Here is a 25,546-nt window from a genome sequence, read left to right as displayed (position 1 = left end):
TTTGTCTCGTCTCTACTCTATTTTGCCAACAGCCACTTATATGAACCCTCTTTAGAGCTGAGCAGTGTCGAGTCCCAACAGGCTGGCCTTTCCATGGTAGAAATGGAGGTGACAGACTGGTCCGATTCATGGAGGACATGAGTCACACTCCAAGGGATCTACCAAGGTCTCAGAACCAAAGGTTCTACCCATGCTGGCTCCTGGGCTCTTCATAACAAGTTCACCTGCTCATGGGGCTGTGCACCTTTCTCAGGGTGAAAGGTAACAGAGTCAGCACCTCATGCCAGCCTTGGTGCATCCTGAAGCAGCCACCTGCCTGGTATTCCTCCTCCTCCTCCTCTGACCCCCTTCTAAGTTTCGACAGATGATTTGAGGGGAGTGTTATTAACAAAAGCAGATACCCGTTTTATACTTTTTCCTTTTCAATTCTGAACATTTTTATACAATTCTAATTGTGCATAATTCACACATATGAATGTGTGTCTGTGTATTCTCATACCCAGCATTTACAGTGCTCTGTATCTATGTGATTCTATTCATCACACAGCATTAATAATGTGAGCTGATATGATCAGAATCTACATGAAAACCAAACCAATAAACATAGGGCTGAGGGAAAAAGACTTCTCCCCAGGAGAAACATCACCTTCCCTGACCTCTGTGCTATCTTCATTTGGTTGTTCCCTTTGTATAACCTCGGTTTTGCCAATTCCAAGAATGAAATAGGGGCTGATGAGAAAATCTGCACTAGTTTGTGTAGGTCAGATATTACATAACCCGTGGAAGTCTGGCGATGTTACTTTGCCCAATATATATTCATATAATTTGTCTTCATAAATTAACACAAGACTTTTGAAAGCAAACATTGAACTATTTTCTAAATCCACTGACCCGGGAAGAAGAGGTCCTTGTTAAATTTCCCAGAGAAAGTTAAAACATGACAACTGCCAGTAAATACAATCATATCTTTTTACAGCTTCTAAATCAGGTGGGCAGGGTCTCTGCTACCGAATTTTAAAGTTACAGAAGATGTGCATTCTTTTCTAAATCTCACTGTAAGTTCCAACGAGTTCTGCATTTTGTAACAAGACCACCTGCTCCAAAGCCTCCCCTCATTCTTTTAAAGGAAAGCCTCCCTAAAGAAACCGGATGCACACCACAAAGTAAGAGGGGAATAACTCACGACACCAGACACGCCTGGCTTTTGCAAGAGGACACTGGCGAGGAATGGCTGGTCAAGGTCCCACCGTGTCATAAATGAGGAGACAGGCTCGGAGGGAACCACTGATTCCCCCAAGTAAACTGTAAGACCAGAACTAGAACAGAGGTCTTCTGATGGGTCAGCTCATGCTTCTGGCACATGGTTTGGTAAGTCTGTGTATTTCAGAGCATCTTTAAACTGAAATTAGTGGAACCCCATTGAGGAGATGAGAGTTTCCATGGAACTGCTCTCCTCTGGCCACAGCTGGAGAGTTCAGTGCTGGAGGGGCTTCTGAGGTTAGGATGACAACATACATAAGGTGGGTGAGATGAGCGCCATACTTACTTATAAAACCCAGTAGCAGACAAGCTCACTCTATCATGGTAGGCAGCCGTGACCTGAGGAGGGGAAACAGCCGTGAGGAAGGGGAAGCAGGGGTTCCAGAAACCCTGACCCAGCACTAAGCCGTCACAAGTTCATCCTCTTCCTCTGGAAGTTCATCTCCTCTTTTCACTAGTGACTCTCACTTCCACGCCTTCTCTCACCTTCTCACTACCCCCCCTGCCCGCCCCACACTAGGTCCCTTCGCAAGTCGCCTCTCCACCTGCTGTGCAGCCCAGCCCAGTCAGAGCCATCATCTTAATACACCGCACTATCCATGTCACTCCCCTACTCCAGAGCTTTTGATGACTCCCTACTGCCTGTAGAGCAATAAAGCCTGATGTTAAGGACCCCAGTCGTCCCTCTGGCTTTATGTAATACACACCACTGCTACTCTAGCCAAACTCAAGTGTGACCTCTCCCCATCCCCTCCACGTCGCCACACATTAGACCTTCATTTATGTGCCTCTTCTGCCGTATTTGTCCAAGTCCTTCTCTCCCCTCAACAACCAGCTTAAGCTCACGTCTTCATCCACTTGTCCTGTGATCACATCCTACTCTGGTCATTTACCGGCAACTCTTCCATTGCTCCTTTGATAACTTAACATGTTAGCGTTGTGATCTTATATTTTCCTAGTAATAAAGCTATCCATCTTTCCATCAATTCTATCTCTTTAGCTACAGAGTCGCTTTCTTTTCTTTCTTTCTCCCTCCCTTCCTTCTCTCTCTCGTTCTCTCTGTTTTTTAGGCACAGCACCAAGATTTAATTTGTTGTTGATATTTTTTGTATCGTGATCACTGTCAATTACCAAGCACTTCACTATGTAATGGACACTCTTGAGTACTCAGCATACACTACCTCACTTAACATTCAGTACAACCCAGTAAGATCAGTGCTATATTAGCTTCATTTTACAGAAGAGAAAACTAAGGTTTGGAGAATTTCTCTAGGATCCTTGCCATATGCACACGGTATCCAGTATATACACAGATAGTAGTGGTGGCAGTAAGGGCTTGTTTTTCAGAACAGCACGGACCCTAAAGAGGTTTGATGCCTGTCAGCTCCTGATTACGCCCTTCTGACAACGGCCTTTCAGGTGTTTATCTACTTATAGGGAACACTAGACTACATGGCCAGCAGCTGGGGACAAAGCCCACGTCAACAGACTCACAAATTCATGCTAAAATCCAAACTGCCAAAGTCAACCCCCCATCACGTGGTATCTATGAATGCGGGCTGGGGGGCAGAGGTTGTATGAGGTTCAGTAAGATGAGTGGGTCTGAGAGAAACAGCTTATTTTCGCTGAATCTCTTGAGGGAGGCTTGTACCATCTGAGCTGGTATGCGTTCCTACTGTATCCGCGCCTTTCATTCCAGCATTAGGGGAGGTGAAGCTGGGCCGCCACTGCTACTTCTGCCTGTAGGGGGAGCCAAAGTCCCCCGCCGGAGAGAGATTTCCTAGCAGCTTCCCTCCGAGGGTTCCTCACACAGGCCTCTGAACCAGAAGTCAGAACTGGGCTCATTCTCATTACCAGTGCCTGTGGTGTCTCTCCTAAAATCACAGGGACGGAAGAAACTCTTGCGTTAACGTCTTTTTCCTGCTTCCTCCCAGACAGTCTCAGGGGACACAGACCCAGAGCTGGGTTGGGGGCAGGGGGGCGGCTCCCAGGGCAGTCCTCCAGGAGACCGAGGTTCATTAAGACTGCAAACGAGGAGTTCCTGTCATGGCGCAGTGGTTAACGAATCCGACTAGGAACCATGAGGTTGAGGGTTCGGTCCCTGCCCTTGCTCAGTGGGTTAAGGATCCGGCGTTGCCGTGAGCTGTGGTGTAGGTTGCAGACGGGGCTCGGATCCTGCGTTGCTGTGGCTCTGGTGTAGGCCGGTGGCTACAGCTCCGATTCAACCCCTAGCCTGGGAACCTCCATATGGCGCGAGAGCGGCCGAGAAATGGCAAAAAGACAAAAAAAAAAAAAAAGACTGCAAACGAGAGGGGTGCAGGACTAGCCCCAAGTGACCAAGACTTCTCGTGACCCATGTTCAGCAGTCACCCCATCTTCTGAGGCCAGGGCAGCTGAACCCCCAATTCCCACAGGGCTGTCAAGATCCTGGATCAAAAATTCTCCTGAGTGACTTCCCGCCAATACAAAAACTGTAGAGAAGGGGCTGGGCAAAGCTGAGCGTTTGCTTGTCTTGTGAAAGTGCACAGAGCACCCCAGCTCTGCCTGTGTGACTAGATCCTGATGTCCTATTCCTGCTCAGGGCCGGGGACAGAGCCCTGCTCTTAAGTTCCCTTTCATTTGCAAGAGCGACCTGGACCAGCTCAGACTTACCCAGTCTTCCCAGGAGCCGCTGGGATTCTTCCTCTTGAAGGGGTCCAGCCTTTTCAGGATGGTCTGACAAGCTTCCTAAAGAACACATCCCCGCACAGCAGACACCTCAGTCCTCTGCAATCCCAGACCCAGGCAAAGCCCGAGGGCCTCCAGGCAATGCTGTGCCGGAGTGCCACTCACACAGCCCCGCCACCCTCTGCCGAGTGTCCACAGCCCAGCGCAGAAGCCGCTGGCCTTGCCCTGGAGAGCACTTCCCAGGCCCCATCCTGAGGCTGGCAGGGAAATGCGGAGGGATCCCTAAGGAGACGCCTTCTCCCCTCCCACTCCTAGGCTCATCCTTCCTGGCTTGGATAGAAGGGGCTCTGATCCTTGGGCCCCTCTGTGATCTTGGTGTTCTCCTGGCGAAGAGAGCCAGAGGCATGGCCACAGCCAAGAGCCTGCAAGGACCCAGCCCAGCTCCCCCACCCCCCGGGGACTCTCCAGGCCAGGAGCCTTGGGCTGGCCCCAAGCTCGGCGACCCCGCAGCTCCTTACATAGACGGCCTGTCCATAGATGTCGCTGCTGACAGAGGCGGCCGTGGGGGAGGAGTTGGGGACCGTGTTGGTGCTCGTCTCGCTGATGTAGATCTTGGAGGTGGGGATCTTCAGGGCTCTGCCGGCCACCTGAGGAGAGAGAGGACGTCACCCTCTAGGGAGGGGACTGGCATGGGGCTTGGCTGCCTTCTCCCCGAGGTGGGCTCCAGGAGCAATGGTGCAGACAAGAAAGTCATATCTCCTAAACCACGTTTCTGCTGAGACTGGGATGTTGTCACGTCTGATGAAGCAACACTGCATAGAATGGTTTGGTTGGACAAAAAAGTTCATAAACCTGAAGGTGATGGACAGCGCCTTTTAAAATGAACCCTGGCTTTTTTTTTTTTTTTTTTTTTTTGCCTTTTTGCCATTTCTTGGGCCGCTCCCACAGCATATGGAGGTTCCCAGGTTAGGGGTCCAATCAGAGCTGCAGCCAGCAGCCTACGCCAGAGCCACAGCAACGCAGGGATGCGAGCCGTGTCTGCAACCTACACCACAGCTCACGGCAACGCCGGATCCTTAACCTACTGAGCAAGGGCAGGGATCAAACCTGCAACCTCATGGTTTCTAGTCAGATTCGTAACCACTGAGCCATGACGGGAACTCCAACACGAACCCTGACTTTTTAAGAAACCTTGTTTGGCCAGTGCCCACGAGCCAAGTAGGTGCACCAACTCTAATCCAGCCCCCAGGGAGGAGTCCCAGTGTGCGAGGGGAGCCAACTACCTTTAACACATAACATACACACCTGCCACACAGTCACAGAGCCCTAGAGTGCTGGTGACGGCCTGACTTATCACCTGGCTGATCCCTTTGCACAGATGGGGAAACTGAGGCCAGGAGGAGGGGCAGACTTGCCCAAGGTCACATGCTGAGAAGCAGGGCCAGGGCCAGAGCTCAAGCCTGCCTCTGCCTTTGGTAGGTGGCACTGCTCACATCCCCTCAGCATCTTCCCTCACACAGACCCCATGGTGCCAGAGAGGATGCCAGACGGCTCACCTGGACCATCTTGGTGTGGAGGCCTTGGCCCATCTCAGTGCCCCCGTGGCTCACCAGCACTGAGCCATCTGTGTACACGTGGATCAGGGCGCCTGCCTGAGGGAAGAGAAGGATACCAACAAAAATTTCAGTAAATCCCAACTCAGTTAAGGGCTGGAGCCAAAAGCACTAGAGCTCAGGGAAAAGAAAACCAGCAGTAGCATTTCGGATAGAAACCCCAAACAAAAATCAAAGCAGGATAAATCTCATGATTTAATTATATAGTCCTTTAGGGGTCTGCAAAACTACTTTTCTTCTTTTCTTTTTAGCACCTTCCTGTGGTACATGGAAGTTCCCAGACAAGGGGTCAAATTGGAGCTGCAGCTGCCACAGCCACAGCAACGCCAGATCCGAGCTGTGTCTGTGACCTACATTACAGCTCACAGCAATGCTGAACCTATAACCCACTGAGCAAGGCCAGGAGTTGAACCTGCATCCTCATGGATACTAGCAGGGTTCTTAACCCACTGAGCCACAACGGGAACTCCTACTTTTTTTTTTCCCCCTATCTCTCTGTCACCAAATTCAGAGGGAACTAGGCAAATAACTTTGTCCTGACTCTGTGGATGAAGACTTGGGATCAGAAAGGCAGAGGAGCTGTCCATAGTCCTAAAATCAGGAAAATAAGGTTAGGAAATTGACCCTGGCTCAAATAGGGATGTGTGAGTTCATCTTTCACGTAAACAGCAAAGAGCCCCTCTGGTCAGCTCCGTTCTCGTGACAACGGGCTTTCCCTTGCAACACCACAAACAGGGGGTGAAATGGGGCCCCAGTGCAGTGGAGATGGACACAATTATATAAAGCAATTACCTGATTCAGAAAAGGAATTGTGAAGCTTACTCCAAATTTGGTAGGAATTATGCACAATCCTCTCTTTTTCCAACAATTCTCCCTGGAGAAACGAAAAACATTCTCATAGCAGTTTCTCGGCCATATTCATGTGAGATGGGACCTATTTTCGGTCCACAGCTTTGCAAAATCGGAACAGGGTATCCTTGGAAAGGCTCACCTAGTCTTTGTCATAACTGACTTGTGCTTCATTGTGTCAGCAGCCTCATATGTTATCTATTAAATTATCGGCTTCTTATTTTGAATCTGAAACCCTAGAGAGGCCAGAACGCCAGCCTCCGCCCCTCCTGGCGCTTACCTGTTGAACTTGTCAACCTCGCTCTTCCGAGCGTGATACTGAGAGCTCTCCAGGCATTCATCCCAGCACCTGGGCAAGGTGAACCCCTCAAGCTTCTGGTTGAAGTGTGTCAGGTCCCCTTCTTTGTACAGGTTCTTCCTCCGCACCTGCCCAAGGAGAGAGACACTGAAGCCTTGTCAGTGGCAAGAGACCAGGGCAGGGGGTGCTTTGAACTTGAAGTTGAGCTCCCAGCCCCTCATAGTGTGGGTCCATCCTCTGTCCCCACAGGAGATGTCCAAGATACACCCACCCTGATGTGTACCCCCACCCCCGCCACCAAGGGCCAGCTTACTTCCTCTGCAGGCAGCCCACAGGTCACTGCGACCTCACTCATCCAGTACTCAGCAATAAACATCCCCTGGGGCCCCCCAAAGCCCCGGAAGGCTGTGTTGGAGGGCAGGTTGGTCTTGCACAGCCGCCCAGTACCCCGGATGTTGGGGATTTTATAGCTGTTGTCCATGTGGAACAGAGCTCGTTCCATAATCTGAAGCAGAAGAAACCAAAATGGGAGAGAACAGGGCATGGATTACACTGGCTCCTCAAAAAAGGCATCTCAAGGGCTGCATAACCCATCCCTGCCTTGGGAAGCTGCAGTGTCAACTGCTCTGGGATATTTCAACTGCCTCCTGAGTGCACACCTGGCTTTCTGTGTGTCTACCCTCTAATCTATGCCTCACAAAAATATAAGGTCATAGCAGGTCAAGCATGTGCTTGAAATTGGCATTTAGTTAATATCGCCATTGTGAAGTCTGTGTATGACCAAGCATGGAATTCAAGACACTTTCTGACCTTTCCCATTAGAGAGATACATAGAGATAAACAAATAGATAGATAAATATTGCTATAGATTTTTTTTTAGGCTACAGTGTGCAGTGGCTTGATCTGGGATCTAAGTTCCCAGACCAGGGATTGAACCAGGGCCACAGTGGTGAAAGCACCAAATCCTAACCACTAGACCAGCAGGGAACTCTCTCCCCAAAATAGTTTTTATCCTCTTTGCTGACTGCATGTTACTCTCACCTGTAACGCCCCTCCTCCCCATATCCACCTGCTAAAATCTCCATTCTGCCCCCACACGGGGAAGCCCTTCCCAGATCCTCTAGTTGGAATTGATCGCTTGCCTCTTTTTAAAACTTGGGGGTATTATGAATTAATTTTCAATTAGCTTGTATTCCCATTAAAGTCATACTGCACAGAGTTTAAAAGGATCAAACACCTCCAGAAGTCACGTTATACAGAACAGCAGCTCCACTTCCCTTCTTTCCACCGCTGGGAAGCACTTGTTCTCCATCAGCTATTTACACGACCTCCCACGTCTCCAAATGTGTTTATATCACTATTTTTTTACTTGTTCAGCCTTAGACTTTTACATTGTTTTCCTATCATGGAAAGGAGCATTTAATTTCCACCTATGCCCTTGTCTCTACATACACACCAGCCTCCTATCTCCCATCCTCCCCATTGTCAGACTTTGATCTGATCAATAGTCCATTTAATAATTCTGTAAACATCACTTACACGTGAACCATATAGTTAGACTAGGATTAATTCTTTCTTGATAATATTCTCCCCTTTGGAGTTAATAGTTATGGTTTTATTTGCTTCATTTTCCATGCACACATCACTAGAAACCTGTACTCAACATGTTTGAACACACCCAATTTTGTCTTCGTCTCATCTTCTGAAGAAACTGTTTCTGGAGCCTTCCGGCCTGCTCCAAATTAAATCTATGCCCCCAGGCTCTGTTCAGCTGTCACCCAGGAGTTTTCCCCTCAGTGTCCTAGGGATTCCCTCTGCCTCTCTCCACACCACAGCTCCTGCTTCTAAATCCCATGCCTTCTTGGAGTTCCCGTCTTGGCTCAGTGGTTAACGAATCCGACTAGGAACCATGAGGTTGCAGGTTCAGTCCCTGCCCTTGCTCAGTGGGTTAAGGATCCAGCGTTGCCGTGAGTTGTGGTGTAGGTTGCAGACGCGGCTAGAATCCTACATTGCTGTGGCTCTGGCGTAGGCCAGCGGCTACAGCTCTGATTCCACCCCTAGCCTGGGAACCTCCATATGCCAAGGGAGCGGGCCAAGAAATGGCAAAAAATAATAATAATAATAATAATAAAATTAATCCCATGCCTTCTCCTTTCTTAGTTTCACACTTTCATATTATTGGAATACAACCTTCAATATCTTCACACAAAAAAAGTCTACAGAGTGGCATTTTCTGAGGACTTACATGTCTGAAATGTCTATTCTACTCTCACCCTTAATTCATGATTTGGCTGTACAGAGCGTTCCAGGTTGGAAATAAGGTTCCCAGTTACCCTCAGCAGTTTGAAGGCATTTCACTGGTGCATTCTAGCCCCCCAAAATGAGAAATCCAATCAATGCCTTTCCAACTCTTGGACTGAATTCTGATTTTTTTTTCCTCCCTAGAAATTGTAAAATCTCTTTTGTTCCCAGGTTTCTAAAATTTCACACTAATATAAATCAGCATATGTCTATTTTCCTTTATTGTGCTAGTTCCTGGATTGGTTCTTCTAATCTCAAAATGTATGCCCATTAATTTGGGGACATTTCTTGAATTACTTTTTTTTTTTTTTGCTTTTTGCTTTTTGCTTTTTATAGGGCTGCACCCACAGCATATGAAAGTACCCAGGCTAGGGGTCAAATCAGAGCTACAGCTGCCAGCCTACACCCCAGCCATAGCAACTTGGGATCCAAGCCGCGTCTGCAACCTACACCACAGCTCACGGCAACACCGGATCCTTAACCCACTGAGCAAGGCCAGGGATTGAACCTGCATCCTCATGGATACTAGTCGGGTTCATTTCTGCTGCACCACAGTGGGAACTCCCTTGAGTTACTTCTTAATAGTTTCCTCCTCTCCCTCTCTCTCTCTCTTTTTTCCCCTATTCTTTCTTTCTGAAACTTTGGGTCTCCGGCACTGGTCCTCAGATTTTTCTCAGATTTTCTCTGCTATATTTCCACATTGTTTTCTCTGTTTTTAAGAGAGCACCTTAGGTTTCTTTCAATGCTTCTGCTTCACAGTTTTAATTCACAAGACTTCATTTTTATTCTCAGACTGCTCCATTTTTATAGCACCCTGTTCTTTCTTTAAGGTATAATAACTCATCTCTCTGATGAGCTAAATGGTAGCTTTTATTTGTTTGTTTCAGTCTGGCTTTAGTTTACTCCCACATTTATAGTCTCTCTCCCACAGGTTGCTTTTGGGGTCTTCGATTTTTTTCCGTCTTAGCCATCCTAGATGACTTTTATGTCTCAATTTCATTTTTGCTTTCCCTTAGCACTTTGTCAACTGTATTTCTATTTCATTTTGTCTTTTATTATCTCTCCCCCATTATATTGTGAACTTCTTGAGAGCACAAACAATGCCATATTCTTTATGTCACCACCCCAGGTGCTCCATAAATATTTGCTGGATTGAATTTTAAAACTTGGAAAATCTTTGGGGACAAGTCCTGTATCTTTTTCAACCTGACTTTTCATACAACACCAAGAAGCAGGTATTATAACTGGTGAGACTACTGGAAATGTTTCCTGTTTTGAACAGGTTCTTATACTAGATCTGAAGTATGAAGTTTCCTAATTGAGCCAAGTAGAGAAGCCCCTAGCATGTCCAAAGTGGGAATAATGGGGAACTTGCACTTTCCCTGAAATGTTTACATTTTGTTAACTATAAGAATCTATGCATATATAAAGAATGTGGTTATACAATTAAGATCTAAAAAACCTACAAGTGGGAGTTCCCATTGTGGTTCAGTGGGTTACAAACCCAATTAGTATCTGTGAGGATTTGGGTTCAATCCCCCGCCTCACTCAGTGGGTTACGGATCTGGCATTACTGTGAGCTGTGGTATATACAGGTCACAGACATGGCTTGGATCTGGCGTTGCTGTGGCAGTGGTGCAGGCCAGCTGCTGCAGCTCCAATTCAACCCCTAGCCTGGCAACTTCCATGTGCCCTTAAAAAAAAAAAGAAACTTAAAAGGTGGAGTTCCCGATGTGGCACAGTGGGTTAATAATCCAGCTTGTCTCTGTGGAGGCGTGCCTTGGATCCCCAGCCCAGCACAGTGGATTAAGGATCCAGCATTGCTGAAGCTGGGGCAAAGGTCACAGCTGGAGCTCAGATTTGATCCCTGGCCTGGGAACTTCCGTATGCTGTGGGTATGGCCAAAAAGGGAGAAAAAAAATTAAAAGGTAGTACCACCAAGGTAACTTTGTTAATTTTCAAAACAACAAAAATGTAGGTCATATGAAAAGGTTCAAAGCAGCATGATCCATAAAAACTAAAAACTGGAAACAACCCAAATGTCCATCAAGTAGTGAATGGAAAACAAAACATCAAAACATGGTCTATTCAAACAATGGAATATTCTTCATCAGGAAAAAGGAATGAAGGAATGAGCCACTCTATAACTTGGGTGAACCGCAAGAACTTTGGGTGAACCGCAAGAACTATATTCTGAGAGGAAAAAAGTCAGACACGAAAGAATACATGGTACATGATTCCATTTACATTAATTGGCCATGACCAGAAAATCTATAAAGATAGAAAGTAGGTGGGTGGTCATCTGGGCGTGAGGGGTAGGAACAGGAGTGACTGCAAATGGCCATAAGAGACCATTGCGGAGTGATGGAAATGTTAAAAAAAAAAAAAAAAAAAAACCTGGATTGCAGTCCTGGTTGCCTGACTCCTTAAGCGTACTAAAACCACTAAATTACATAGAGCCAACCGTTGAAAAAAATAGTTTTAACTGCACGGGTCCACTTATATTTTTTTCAGCAAATATGTTGGAATTTTTTTTCTGAGATTGCAACAAGCTGACGAATTGCACAGATAAACCGCAAACTGCAGTGGCTAGAAATACTAAAAAATTAAGAAGTTAGGTACGACATGGATAGAACATGAAGTCTCATAATTGAGCCAATTAGTCTATCCTTATTAGGCATAAGGTAAGTGACACTTAACATAAAATTAATATTAATTAATATTTTCTTCATGTTTTAAAACTTTGCTTTCAAAGATTTACATTAATATGCAGTATGTCCCACTCTTTAATTGGAGAAACTCTATCAGCCTATCATCACAGGTAAGTGGGTTTTAAACTGTACTTTAATAAAAAATGTTTATAAATACCAAAAAAGTAACAATGTTTCTAACACTGTATTACATATGACTGTCATATACTTTATGCCATAAAAATTACAGTATGCCATAAAAATTTTATAATGATTCATTCATTCATTCATTCATTCGTGTACAGGTTAGGCTACCCTAAAGCAATCATACTGATTACACTGGGCTACCATAAAAAGCAATCATATTGCTGTTTCTTTGTTATCAATGCATGAATCACTAGATCTGTAAACAAATATCAATTTCTCTTTCACATTCTTTTCACTGTTGATGTGTAGTGTTAGTAGCACTGTGATATGTATTACTACATCTACAGTGTTTTGTATCATATAAGACGATACTGATATCGCTACTTACAGATGGCTCATCATGTAAACTGATTATCTAAATTGATGGTATCAATAAATACAGTAGAGTACTGTATTTTCTTTTCCTTAGGATTTTCCTAATAATATTTTCTTTTCTCTAATTTACTTTATTTAAAACATCCCTATATAATACATGTTGCACACAAAATATGTGTTAACGGACTGTTCATGTTATTGGTTGGGATCCCAGTCAATAGTAGGCTATTGGTATGTAAATCTGGGGAAAGTGAAAAGGTATACATACATTTTTGACTGGGAGTTTGGGGAGCAATGCCCCTAATACCTATTGTTCAATGGTCAACTGTCCCTCAAGTAGGTCAAACTTTGGTATATAATCTATATTTCAATTAAATTTTTAAAAAGGTAAATCAAGTCACTACTTAAAATTAAAACATCACAGAAATGATGATATAGAAAATGACAGTATGTACCCCCCTTAAGCCTGCCCAATCACTCTCTGGTGTTATGTTCTATCAGACTTTTTTCATGTATTTACACACACACACACACACACACACACACACACACACACACAATGTCACCATACTACACATAAAGTTTTGAAACTAACTTTGCTTGCTTGGCAAAATATCTTGCACCAGAAGGATGAGTTTCCAGTCAGATAAGTAATATGAGCATCTATGCTTTAGAGAATAACCAAGGATGGAGACCCTGAAGTTGGGGACCAAGTAGGAAGCTACTGCAACAATAACAGGCAAGAACCAAGGCCTATTCCTGTGTGTACCAACAGGCTAGGGGCCCACCTGTGACCTCCCAGTTGCCCCAGGAAGCAGGGGCAGGTCCCACATACACCATGAGAGAGGTCCAGGCTGTTCCCAGCATTGCTGTAGTGATCCACCTCCAGAGCCACAATCTTCCCAGTCTTCATGAAGCCAACCTGATTAAAAAGGAGAGTGAGTTCTTGGCTGTCCCCTCCTTTGTCTGTCTCTAACCATTTCCTCCCACTTATGCTCCCTGGAGAAAACAGACATAAGACAGCCATAAGACATCACACCGTGAAAAAGAGGAGAACTTAGGAGAGCGCCAGACTGCCCAGGAGAAGAAGAAAGGAAGTGACATCTCCCCAGAGATGGACCCTGGCCATACCTCCCCACACTCCTTCTTCCTCCCTACTCCTGGCTTCTGGTCCTAGCATCGGGAGTGAGGAGGTAAAGGGGATGCTGGTCCTGATAGGACGGGGGCGGGGCTGGAAGAGACACTGGAGCCTCCTCTCTCAGCTCTCGCCAGCAGACAGCAAAAGTTGCCCTTTGCACAAGCATGGATGTGCTCTCCCAACTCCAACTATCTAAACAAACCCTGATGGGCTGTTTCATGAGTGGACCCCATAAGACCAAGTTACTTTCTTGGAGCCCACAAGAATTTGGGAATAAGAGAACCAGAATTCCTTTTGGAGGGTTAAATCATGAAACAGAGTCAGAAGGGGCCAAAGAGGAGATGGTCAAAGCCAGCTTGGGAAGACAGAGGGCTCCCAGGTTTACAGGGCTAGACTGGGACCTGTTCGGTTATCCTGGCATATGGAGAAGGATGCATGGTCAGAACAGGAGCTGGGCATCCACGGAAGCCCAGAAAGGGACAGGACCACAGAAGACTTGGTCTGGCAGAGGAGGTGCCCTGACAGTTCACACCTGTCCAGCCCCCTGGGAAGTTGTATTTCTCATTGGAAATTCCTAAGTAGCCATTCTGACTTCTACATCAGGCTCTAACACGTTAATGTTAGGCCATCCTGCAAGACGGATGTGCCCCAGATCTGCTGACCCACGCTGTTTCCGAATCTGAGTGGACAGAGACCAGATCTGGACCCCAGCAAATTCACACAAGTCATGCACACCACCGTGGGATGTGTCTTGGGAGGTGACCTACCACCTTCCGCCCGCATCACCTCCCTGTTGCTGTTGGCTGATTTGAATCTCTCTCCTTACTATTTCTTCTTTGAACTTTTCCAGGTAATCATTAAGAAAGTCAGAGTACCTCCCTGGATCCCTGAAGCTTCATCCCCAGTCTCCTAAGCAGCTGGCAGTGCCCACCCAGCCCAGCCCCTGATATGGAGAACCTTGTATCTGGCTAAGAAGGGGTGTCTGCCACCAGTCATCAGCATGTCCTCATCACGATCCAGCATGCAGCGCACGGGGCGGCCCGTCCTGGGGGAGGCACTGAGGGTGAGAAACTTCTACAACAGCCCTGCCCTGTGAGTCTCAGGGATGAGAACAGCAAGGAAGCCTTCTTTAGCACACCCCACCACCACCCCCGGCACACTGAGCAGACTGCATGACAAGGTAGGGAGTCTAGACACTGCTAGACAAGGTAGGGAGTACACAGGTACGGAGTGGGGTGTGTCCTTGCCACTGGGGCCCTCACAGCCAGGTGAGGAAGACAGGACAGTGACACATGTGTCTGAACACAGTGAACCAGGTAATGTTGCCCTCACCCCTATGCCCAAGAGTTGTAGAAACAGAGGGCTATGAAAATTCAAAACAAGGTGAATCTACTTCCCCAAGGGGGAAATCCAGGAAGCCTTCCTGCCAGAGGCAGCCTTATTCTTCTTCCCAGAGCCCACTGGGGGAACTCACTTGTATGCAGCCAGGGCCACTGCCACGGTCAGCCCAATGCCCCGTGTCTCCTTCCCTCCAAAGCCTCCTCCTATTCTCTTCACTCGGACCAAAATCCGGTTTATTGGAACCCCCAATGTGCTGGCAACAGAAGACTGTGGACAAAAGAACAAAAGACTCCCACTGAATGTATCACCTAGACTGATTTCACGCCTGACCCAGAGGCTGCCTGACACACAAAAGCCTAATTCCTGCCATGGATTCTCAAATTCCTGAATTCGAGAGTCCCCCTCCTGTTCTAGGGCAGCCCTTGGGTAGTGGTACTGGGGTCCTACACCCATCAGTCACCGCACACTGAATTCAAACACTTGTTAACTGGAGGCGGGGAACGGCTGGTCATAGCCAGCTTTCAGAGCCAAAACTCATTCCATTTGGCCAGGAACTGGTGGGTCACGAGGGCAAGACCAGTTGCCACAAACGCTGGCAACCAATGTCATTTTACATGCAATGGAGAAATGGGGAATATTTGAGCCACTGCAGACAATTCCGTGGTCTCTGTTGCTAACACTTAGCACAGCTCCTTCCCTTAACAGAGGAGGAAACTGAGGCCAGATATGATCTGACCAAGGCAAGACGGCACTGGAATGATAAAGCCTAACACTCTCTGGGCTCTATGGAAGTGTTAAAGCCCATCTAATCATTACAACCCTACCAGACCTCATTTTATAGGTGAGAAAGGTTACCAAATAAGCTTGGTGACACCAGCTTGCTGGCAACAGGGCCTGATTCCAGGACCACCACCCTCACATCCCCTCCTGGACCAGCCCACATTTCCCTCTCTCCCCGCCCCTTACCAACCCCCAGGACACCTACCTGGGCCATCATGGCGTTCTGCGTAGCTAGGAAGAGCTCCATCTCCCCCGCCTCGCCTTTCGGGACAGCAATGGTGCAGTGAGTCTCCAGGTAGAAGTGCTCTTGGCCGCCAATGTACAACTCGCCTGGGGAAGCAACAACACCCCCCTACAGTGAGCCCCAAACTACAGGGGCGGTGAGTTTGCTTAAGGGAGGGATGTACTCAGTCAGTGCCCTGGGCAGGAACCAGCTTTTCACAGATAACTTTTCAGCTCCCTCTCTGGGGTGGAAAAGGGTCTCAAAGTCTCAGCCATCCAGGAGACGAACCCATCACCCCAAGAAAGAAACCAGAATGACACTGAAATGCAACAGATATGAAGCTCCCCTCTCCCTGCAGCCAGTGGAAATCAAAGATTCTGAAACTATTATGGTAAAGTTTAGAAAAAGTTAAAAAAAAAAAAGAACAAACAGATGTGATTGAGTTGAAAGTAAACAGAAGAAGTTGAAAGTAAACAGCATCTTCCAGAGCTGAAGCTGTCAGCAATGCACAGAAAACAATTCCCAAAGGGGTCTGAACAGCACCCTTGCCCCAGGCTGAGAGCTCTGGACCTAAATGCTCAATGCAGGAGGGAGGAGGGGAGGAGAGGAGAGAGCCCCCGTGGAGGTGGGTGAGGACTGCCTTCAGGCAGATGGGGGACCGGGAGTCTGGGTGGCTGAAGGCCTGGCAGAGCCAAGGCTGACCAGGCATCCATGACCCTTATCTTTCCTGACGGTCTTCCAAGTTCGACACACTATAATCGCTCCAGAATCCCTTAAGCATGTCCAGCCTAGAGACAAGAGAGTAGAGACCGAGAGCTGAAGTTCCTGCCCAGCCATCTGTGTAGTATATTTGCTACAAACATCAGAGAGACTCTCCTGTTAGGAAATGTCAGGAAATCTCTCTCCTGCTCCAGGGCTCATGGTGTAGCTCTTGAATTTCACTCACAAACCAGGGCCACCTCATCTGTACTCTGCATGGTGCAGCCATACCTGAAACAACATTATCTGCTTCCGAAAACCCCTTCTTGAGGTCTCCTTTCTCAATCTTCAGCTCAGACTCATAAAAGGAATTGTATTTTATAGCATCCTGGGGATTAAAAAGAAGCTTCAGTGACTTGGCTTTAGGGGTGGAAGGTGATTTCTGAATGGGGCAGAGAAGCTCTTGGGATTACTATCTCTCTCTCCTCACAAAAGTCACCTTAGGCATCTCTCTAAGTTTCTTATCCAGACTTCAAGTAAGCTCAGTTGTATCCCAAGGTGTCCTATTACTCCATTTCCTCAGATATAGACGTGCAACCCTATGGATCTTGAGGAAAAGCAAAGAATTTCTTAAGGAACCAGCTGAAACTGAAACTGGAAAGGAAGGACTCAGCTTGGCTGTTGGTGAACTGAGTCTAGGAGCAGGATGGGGAAGGAGTCATAGGACCACACCATGGCAGGGCAGGGGGAGATTTAAAAACCTGCCCGGTCAAATCCCACCTGCTGCTCAAATCTCCTCTAGGGGATCCTAATAAAGGTGCCTCCCAGGACAGGTAGCTCATCTCTCTCCACACTCAGTTACCTCAATTGTGATGATGGCTGGAAGATCTTCATAGGTGACTTTCACCCCATGAGCAGCTCTCTGTGCGTGTTCTGGGGTGTCGGCAACCACAGCACCAATGGCGTGTCCAACACAGGTCACCTGGGAACAGAGCCAGACTGTTAAAGAACATTAACACGCTCCTCATGAAGCGAATTATTTTGGATTGTTCAAAAAAGCAAAGGAAGTCCTGCCCCCACAATTTTTAAGGTACATTTCAGGAGTGTCCTGGGGCTTTTTCATTTTCTTATCTTCCTATTTGGGGTTATGTGCTTCTTCATACATGTTTAGAATGAGTAGAACTGGAATAGGATTTGGAGATAACTAGTATCAGGATGGCAAATGCTCTTTATCCCAAAGGCCAATTATGATGGTACTGGCAGCCTGTTGAGAAGCTGCCCAGGATAAAATGTGGCAATTGATTGGTGATGTCTGCCATGAGCAGCAGAATGGAGGGTATGGCCTGGTGACATGCATCTGTCAACTCAGATCTACCCTACAACTCTTCATCTCAGATGAAGAGATGGAGACCCAGATGGCAAGGCACAAGTGGCTTGGTACTAGACCATGACTAAATCTGAGCCCCTGACTTCCAGTTTTATTTTCTTTCTACCACCCCACTCTCTTTTATCTTCCGTTTCTCAGATTTATACCAAAAGCTTCTCAAAGGCAGCAATCATGTCTTACATGTCATCTAGATGCCCTAAAGCAGTAGTTCCCAAATACTGATTCTTAGACTTGATGACCAGTTTTGCTGGTTGTTAGATTTATAGAATAATTAATGATTATTGTTTTCTTTCCATTAAATAAATTCAGTTTGTATAAAAACTTAATGGATCTCCTTCATCAATCATTTTTTCCAACATCTCCCTAAAAATAAAAAAAAATTATCTACCTCATCCCTTTGGAATATGAGATTTATGACAACAGGAACCCAATTAAGTTACTGACTGAATTGGTTAGCATAGTGGTTGTTGAGCCTGGCTGATTCTCACTAACTCTGGTGCTCGTTATGATCTTAGAGGCTCTTGAAGTTTATAAAGCAATTTGTCTTCTATTGAATGTTCTCCTTTTGGAGTCCTTGTATCTCAGAGTTACAGTTTTTCATTCTCTCCCTCACTTTTATATCAACAATAAATTGAATTTGTCCTTTAGAAACACCTATCCGCCTCTAATTTGCAACATTTGAACTATATTGAAACTATAAAACAAATGTCTTACAGCTATCCTATAAGTATAGGAATTTTTGTAGCAGCTGTCTTGAATGTTTGGTTAAAAAAGTTTTTAAGAACTCCATATATAGTTGAAATCAATAGATAAACTTTCATGTAAATGAATTATCAATACACATAGTAGCAGTATTGTAATTTCTGTTCTGGTTAGTTTGTTTAATTTGTTTTTATTTTCTTTGACTAAAGGAGCTTAACATTGTAGCCCTAAAAAAACTGATTGTTAGCTAAAAAACAGTCCCTGGCCTTTTTTGAATGCCACTTTGGCATGTAGTCATCCTACTACATCTTATACTATGTATAAGAAGCAGTCATCAATTAAATAAATAAGTAAACATTAAGTCAAAAGTAAAAGTGCTACCAGGCATATTCTATCTCTTTATTGCTTGTCCCCAATACTGGATAATTGGGGGATGGCCACAGATATGTACAAATGTATCATCTTTTCAAGATTAGAGATTTGCAAGAATGAAAACAAATTCCACTAACTTCACGTTTAAAAAAAAAAAATCCCAGACATACCTTATCCTTTACAAAGACTGTTTCATCCTTAAAAATTCCAATTTCATTACTCCCAGGAATATCATCAGCAGAGAGAAAGCAAACAAACCCTGGAACCTTCTGAGCTTCTGAAATATCAATGGACCTACAAGAAAGAGAAGTGTGAAGAGCCAGGAGAGAAAACTGAAGCAAGATGACCTGCCACTGGACAAAATGCTGAACTATGCCACACTTCAACCCTACATATCAGCAGTTTTTCCAAGAGAGAAAATTTGTGATCTTCAGCTGTATTTTTGTATCTTATGTAGCTTGCTCTTTGTAGTTCCCCATCCAATACCATCCATCACCTCACAGGAAGAACGGATACTATCATCTAGCATGGGGATCTATACCCTCAAAGGGTCCACTGATAGAATTCAGAGATCCATGCCCAGTGTTCACTGCAGCACTCTTCTCAATAGCCAAGATATGGAAACAACCTAAATGCCCATCGATGGATGGATAAAGACTGTGGTATAAATACACAATGGAAGACTCATCGTTCATAAAAAGGAATGAAATATCCATTCTATACATAATAGTTTGCATCTGCTAACCCCATGTATATGTGTATATGTGTATAACCCCATGTATATGTGTATAATCATCTTGTTGTACAGCAGAAATTAGCACATTGTAAATCAACCGTACTTCAGTTTAAAAAATATGAAATAATGCTATTTGCAGCAACATGGAGGGACCAGAAATGAACATCCTAAGTGAGGTAAGCCAGAAAGAGAAAGACAAATACCATATGATATTACTTATATGTGGAATCTAAAATATGACACATATGAACTTACCTACAAAACAGAAACAGACTCACAGACGAGAATAGACTTGTGGTTGCCAAGGGGGATAGGGGGTAGGGGAGGGATGGATTGGGAATTTGGGATTAGCAGACACAAACTATTATAGATATGTATAACTGAATCACTCTGTGATACGCCAGAAACTAACACAACATTGTAAATCAACTATGCTTCAATAAAATACATTTTTACAAAAGAATTCAGAGGAACCTAAATGGGAAAAAATTTTTTTTCATCTTTAAAAACAAACAAACCACCACTCACCGAGCAGGATAATCTTGTCTTCTTTTTGACACGGTTTTTCCTCCACCCCGATTCCTCCCTTTTATACCTCCTTTTCTCTCCTATCTTATCGTAGCCTATTCTGACAAGGTTAATAAAATGCTTACCATATGCAGGCCAATGTGCTGGGTGCTGCAGGGGATACAGGATGTATAGGACAGGTCCGACCCATGGACCTTGCACAACGCCCTGCTCTGGTCTCCAGGTACATGGGAACCGACACACAGTGAGTAGCATTTACTCTGGAGAGCTCTGACTAAAACACGCATCCAGAATCAGGACATTAGGGCCCTTCCTGAACCACTCAGTGAGGAATAAATGAGCCAATACATGTAAAATGCTTTAAACCAGGCTGCAATAAAAAAATAAGTGTACGGGGTTCCCGTCATGGTGCAGCAGAAATGAATCTGACTAGGAACCATGAGGTTGCAGGTTCGATCCCTGACCTCGCTCAGTGGGTTAAGGATCTGGCGTTGCCATGAGCTGTGGTGTAGGTCACAGATGCAGCTCGGATCTGGCCTTGCTGTGGCTGTGATGGAGGCCAGCAGCTGTAGCTCCGATTCGACCCCTAGCCTGGGAACCATACGCCACGGGTGCGGCCCTAAAAAGCTAAAAACATAAATAAATAAATAAGTGTGATATGAGCATTTTATCATCAACATCATTGTCATCATAGAGGTGGCGATTCTTGTCATTTGAGCTCTCAACTTCAACAGAGAGGTTCAGGTGACCACTCTCTACTGGGTCCTTTGTGGACACTATTGCTGATCCTCAAAAAAAATAAACAAACAACCCAGAAAACAAAAAACGAATAACAAATAAGCTATTACATATGAGGAAAATGAGACCTTAATAAGCATACAAGCCAAGGTCACAGTTGGAAAGCACTGGAACAGGTATTCAAGGCCAAGGCTGTCACATACTCGGGCTCATTCTTCCTTTTAGGGCTCACTCAAGTTCTTAAAGATTTGCCCTGAAGTTTAGGCCAATATCCAGAGTGCAGATCTAAGAGAGGCCTTTCAGCAGCTCCCCATTGCTTTCCGGGCCAGTGTAGTGTCCCTGTTCGGCTTTCTTGGTCTGGCCCCTGCCTACCTCTCCAGCATCACCCCCCAACCCTCCCGGGCACTCCCAAGCCCCTCATGTCTCCTGCTCCTCTCCCATCTGGCTTTAACATGAGTCCCCATGCCCCTCTCTGGACCAGGAGGCCCTGGGGGAGGCTAATTGTCATGGCATCGCCAGTGCCTGGCAGGTGCTCCCCACACCCTCCTCCCCAGGTGTTTTTACTACACGCACTTGATCTTGGCGTGGGCCCGGGTGCTGGTGACCAGCCGGAGGAACAGCTCATTCTCGTAGCAAGGGATGTCGTCACAGTACACAGCCTCCCCAGAGGCCTGCAGGGCCGCGGCCAGGTGGGGCAGGGGCCGGCCCACCATGTCCTCCTCAGACTGACCCTTGGGCACCTCCTGGAACAACAGGGCACCAGTCAGGCTGAGCTGCAGATGACACTGCCCCCTACAGGCCCAGGGGAGCTGTAAAAGCTTCAGGCCAAAGCAAATGTGAGGCAGGAGAATGGAGGAGGCGGGAGGGGCACTGGGTGAGGGAAACATAAGCAGGTAAGAGGTCACGGAGAAGGGTGGTCCTAGGACCACCATAGAGTCATCCCAGGTATCCATGGGCACTGGTTCCAGAAGCCCTTGCGGATACTAAGATCCACAGACGTTCCAGTCTCTTATATAAAACAGGGTCGTATAATTGGTTCCCCCACATCCATGGGTTCCACATCCACAGACACAGCAGGCTGACTGTATACAGGAACCAAACAAGGAGCTTAAATGTCCATCTGTTGGGGGTAATCTCTGCTGTGCCCATGGGGTGGAAGAATACACAACTATTAAAACATACTTTTGAAGAATTTTCATTAGCAGGAAAGAATGCTCATGCTAAACGTAAAAACAGGACATATACCATTGTGTGTATAATGATTCAAACTCTATAGGAAAAAAAAATGTTATATATTATAAATATGTCTGTATATGCATAGGAAAAAAAACAGAAAGAAATAAACAAACATACCCTAATGATTTGCTCCTGGAGGTAGGATTTAGAGTGATTTTTATTTTCTTCTTTATGTTTTTCTAGATTTTTCAAAATGTTCTAAAATGTATTCAGTTTATAATAAAATTCTGTTTTGTATTTTTTCAAAGTGGTAACACTGATAGCTAGTATTTGTTGAGAGTTTACTATCTGCCAGGAACTAAGCTATTTACTTTTATTAACCCATTGAATTCTCAAAACCATGATGTAAAACAGGAACCATTATTTGCAGCTGGACATAATTAACTTGCCCAAGAGGCACAGAGAGAAAGTAAATTGTCCAAGATTACATGGTTATGTGATGGCAGAGTTTGGATTCAAGTCTTGGCAGTCAGGCCCAGAGGTCACACTTTGGACCATGACATTCTAGAGCAGAGTTCTACAAACTGTGGATAACAGGTCAAATCTGGCCCACTTTTTGTTTTTATAAATAAAGTTTTATTGGTGCACAGCCACACACATTTATTTATTACTGCCTCTGGCTCCTTTTGTGCTACAGTAATGGAGTTAAGGAATTGCCGTAGAGACTACGTGACCCACCAAATCCAAAACGTTTACAGGAAAGGCTGACCTTTGACCTAGTGCCTCTCAAAAAGTTGTTTGGAAAAAAAAAAAGTTATCTTTTAAAATTTTGTTTTCAGGAGTTCCCATCGTGGCGCAGTGGTTAACAAATCCGACTAGGAACCATGAGGTTGCGGGTTCAGTCCCTGCTGTTGCTCAGTGGGTTAAGGATCCGGCGTTGCAGTGAGCTGTGGTGTAGGTTGCAGACACGGCTCGGATCCTGCATTGCTGTGGCTCTGGCGTAGGCTGGCGGCCGCAGCTCCGATTGGACCCCTAGCTTGGGAGCCTCCATATGCCGCGGGAGCGGCCCAAGAAATAGCAAAAAAAGACAAAAAATAATAATAATAATAATAAATAAATAAATAAATAAATAAATAAATAAAATTTTGTTTTCTTTTGTTTACCTGCTCAAGGGAACTCCTGGCTTTGCATATTAGCCCCACACAGGAACCAGAAAAGGAGAAAGGGAAAAAAAGGTTTTTTCTTTAAAGAGCAAGTGAAGATGAGAGTAATCCCATGAGAAAAATTTAAGTGAGCAAGGGGAGAAACAGCTTCACTGACATTAATGTAATTCCCATTTTCTTCACTGGATAATTATGCACAATGGTACAGAGCTGCAAGCGCCCACATACAATGCAAGTCGGTCTTTCTCCAATGGTCAGCATCACCCGAGGTGGCCGGCAAGGACCCCTGATATGAGCCATCTACCGTCCATACTCACTTGGAAAAGCTGGACATTGGCCGGAGGGTCTTTGTGAAAGAGCCAGGTGGCGCTGGCGTAGGTGGGATCCAATTTACCACACTTCTGTGGAGAGAAGGCAGCAGAGGTGATTGTGACTGCTTCTATCACTGTCCCCACCCTCGGTTGTCCCCACATGATAAAAATAACAGCTTTCTCCTCTCCTCGTGTGCATGCCTTCTGGAACGGCTGGATCTATCTCAGCATCCAAATGTGGGCTCTGACAGTGTCTCTTCCAGCACCACTGCTTCCCTACCTCCCGCGTTCCTGCTTCCTGCTCTATCAGAAACATCCTTCTCCCCAGCCTTCCTGGAAAAGTCGTCCTTTTTCTCCTCAAGACTGAGGAAAATATGTCCTGATGTCGGAAATATTCCCAACATAATCTCGACAGAATAAAGACGGGCATGAAACTCCATATAGAGCAGGAGCCCAAGTCTGTTCAGAAAATGATAGGATCAGATCAGAAGATAGAATAATGACAAATACATAGCTAGATGGATGGAAGGACAGATAGAAAGAGAGAGATGGGGCAGAAAAACAGGATGACAGACGGATGGACAGACAGATGTAAGAAAAAGATCAGAGGAATAAGCAAAAATATTAGCAGTGGTTTTCTGTAGGGTCTGAGAGTAATTTTAATTTTTCTTTATGTTTCTGTCCTTCTAAAGAGTTCCATAAGTTTATTAATTCTATAATCAAAAAAATGAGTATTGGAAATGTTTATTAAAGAGGGATGTCACTTTGCTGTCCCCAAAGCTGTGAACATTTCTTTCCTTTGTGCCCCCCCCCCACCCCAACTCTATCTCCTCAGCTGTCACATCAGGCCGGCCTTGACTGACCCTGTTCCGTCCCAGCGCCTGGTGCAATCTTATGATGTAAAAGGTGCAAAATAAGTGTTTGCTGGTGAACCAACCTTAGCCTCTGCTGAATGCACATCCCCCCACCCCCACCCCACCCACACCCCCAGCTGTAGTGGCCCCAGCTTACATTCTTGTCACATTACGTTTGTTTCTGTTTTAAGTACACAACCACAGTTGTATCAGCTATGCTGCTGGAAGGATCATCTGGTCTACCTGCCCCCAGATTTTACAGCTGAGACATAGAGTTGTGACCTCTTCAAGTTCTCACTCAATGTCATGACAAGCCAGGAAAGAACCCACATCCCTGACTCACAGCCCAGGGCTCTGTCTCTCACCCACTCGGCTGGCCCCCAACACTGTGAGGCTCCCTAGGCTGTGTCCCTGGTCCCTGGTCCCTGCTCCTCTGTGCTTAAGCGTCCAGAGGAGAGGAGCGTTTGCCACCTGGCCCACAGCACACTCTCACCCAGGCCAGCTTCCCAGGTCCCTCAACACAAGCGCTGCAGGGAGTCTTGGCCTTGCCCAGCCCCCACACTCACATCCTCTGGGTCCTCTCTGCCCAGCTTCTGAAGCACAGTCAGGTAGAACTTGAAGAAGAAGCTGAGGGAAAGGGTGCGCCGGAACTCCACCATGCCCCCCGGGGCATCTGGGGGCAAGGACAGCTCCTCCGCCAGGCCTGCACACACGTCCTGCAGCAGCTTCTCATTCCAGAACCTGCCAGAGAGCAGGCCGTGGGAGAGCGTTCCCATCTAGCTCTCGGAATCACTGGTGTGCAGTGCTTTGCACAGGGCCTTGGAGTCATGAACCTCCGCTCCAAATGCGGCTCCAATACTTGTAGTTAATTGACTTTAGGCAAGTTATTAACCTTCTTGAGCCTCAGTTTCCTCTTCTTTAAAAATAGATACAATTTTTGGAGTTCCCGTGATGGCTCCGCAGTTAACGAAGCAGACTAAGATCCATGAGGACACAAGTTCGATCCCTGGCCTCACCCAGTGAGTTAAGGATCCAGTGTTACCATGCACTGTGGTGTAGGTCACAGAGGCAGCTTGGATCCAGCATTGCTGTGGCTGTGGTGTAGGCTGGTGCTACAGCTCCAATTGGACCCCTAGCCTGGGAACCTCCATACACCACATGTACAGCCCTAAAAAGAACAAAAAAAAAAGAGAGAGAT

The 25,546-nt window shown here is 46.0% G+C and overlaps 1 protein-coding gene across 2 annotated transcripts in view; it reads right to left on the bottom strand.

The window, feature by feature from the left end:
- The window catches only part of XDH (xanthine dehydrogenase), a 64,984-nt gene that overhangs the window by 6,643 nt on the left and 32,795 nt on the right, over window positions 1–25,546 (bottom strand). For both annotated transcript variants that reach the window (XM_021085675.1, NM_001285974.1), the window contains 17 exon segments: window positions 24,915–25,089; window positions 23,501–23,584; window positions 21,418–21,587; window positions 19,013–19,136; window positions 17,244–17,363; window positions 16,673–16,769; window positions 15,665–15,789; window positions 14,813–14,946; window positions 14,296–14,383; window positions 13,036–13,122; window positions 7,001–7,192; window positions 6,670–6,815; window positions 6,333–6,414; window positions 5,484–5,579; window positions 4,446–4,574; window positions 3,913–3,987; window positions 1,547–1,599 (listed from right to left, as the gene is read on the bottom strand). In XM_021085675.1, the coding sequence (XP_020941334.1) occupies window positions 1,547–1,599; window positions 3,913–3,987; window positions 4,446–4,574; window positions 5,484–5,579; window positions 6,333–6,414; window positions 6,670–6,815; window positions 7,001–7,192; window positions 13,036–13,122; window positions 14,296–14,383; window positions 14,813–14,946; window positions 15,665–15,789; window positions 16,673–16,769; window positions 17,244–17,363; window positions 19,013–19,136; window positions 21,418–21,587; window positions 23,501–23,584; window positions 24,915–25,089 (1,977 nt within the window).

Source organism: Sus scrofa, chromosome 3 (assembly GCF_000003025.6).
Source record: "Sus scrofa isolate TJ Tabasco breed Duroc chromosome 3, Sscrofa11.1, whole genome shotgun sequence".
Lineage (NCBI taxonomy): Eukaryota > Metazoa > Chordata > Mammalia > Artiodactyla > Suidae > Sus > Sus scrofa.
Note: the sequence above shows the minus strand (reverse complement) of the source record. Positions and strands in the feature narration are given on the sequence as shown.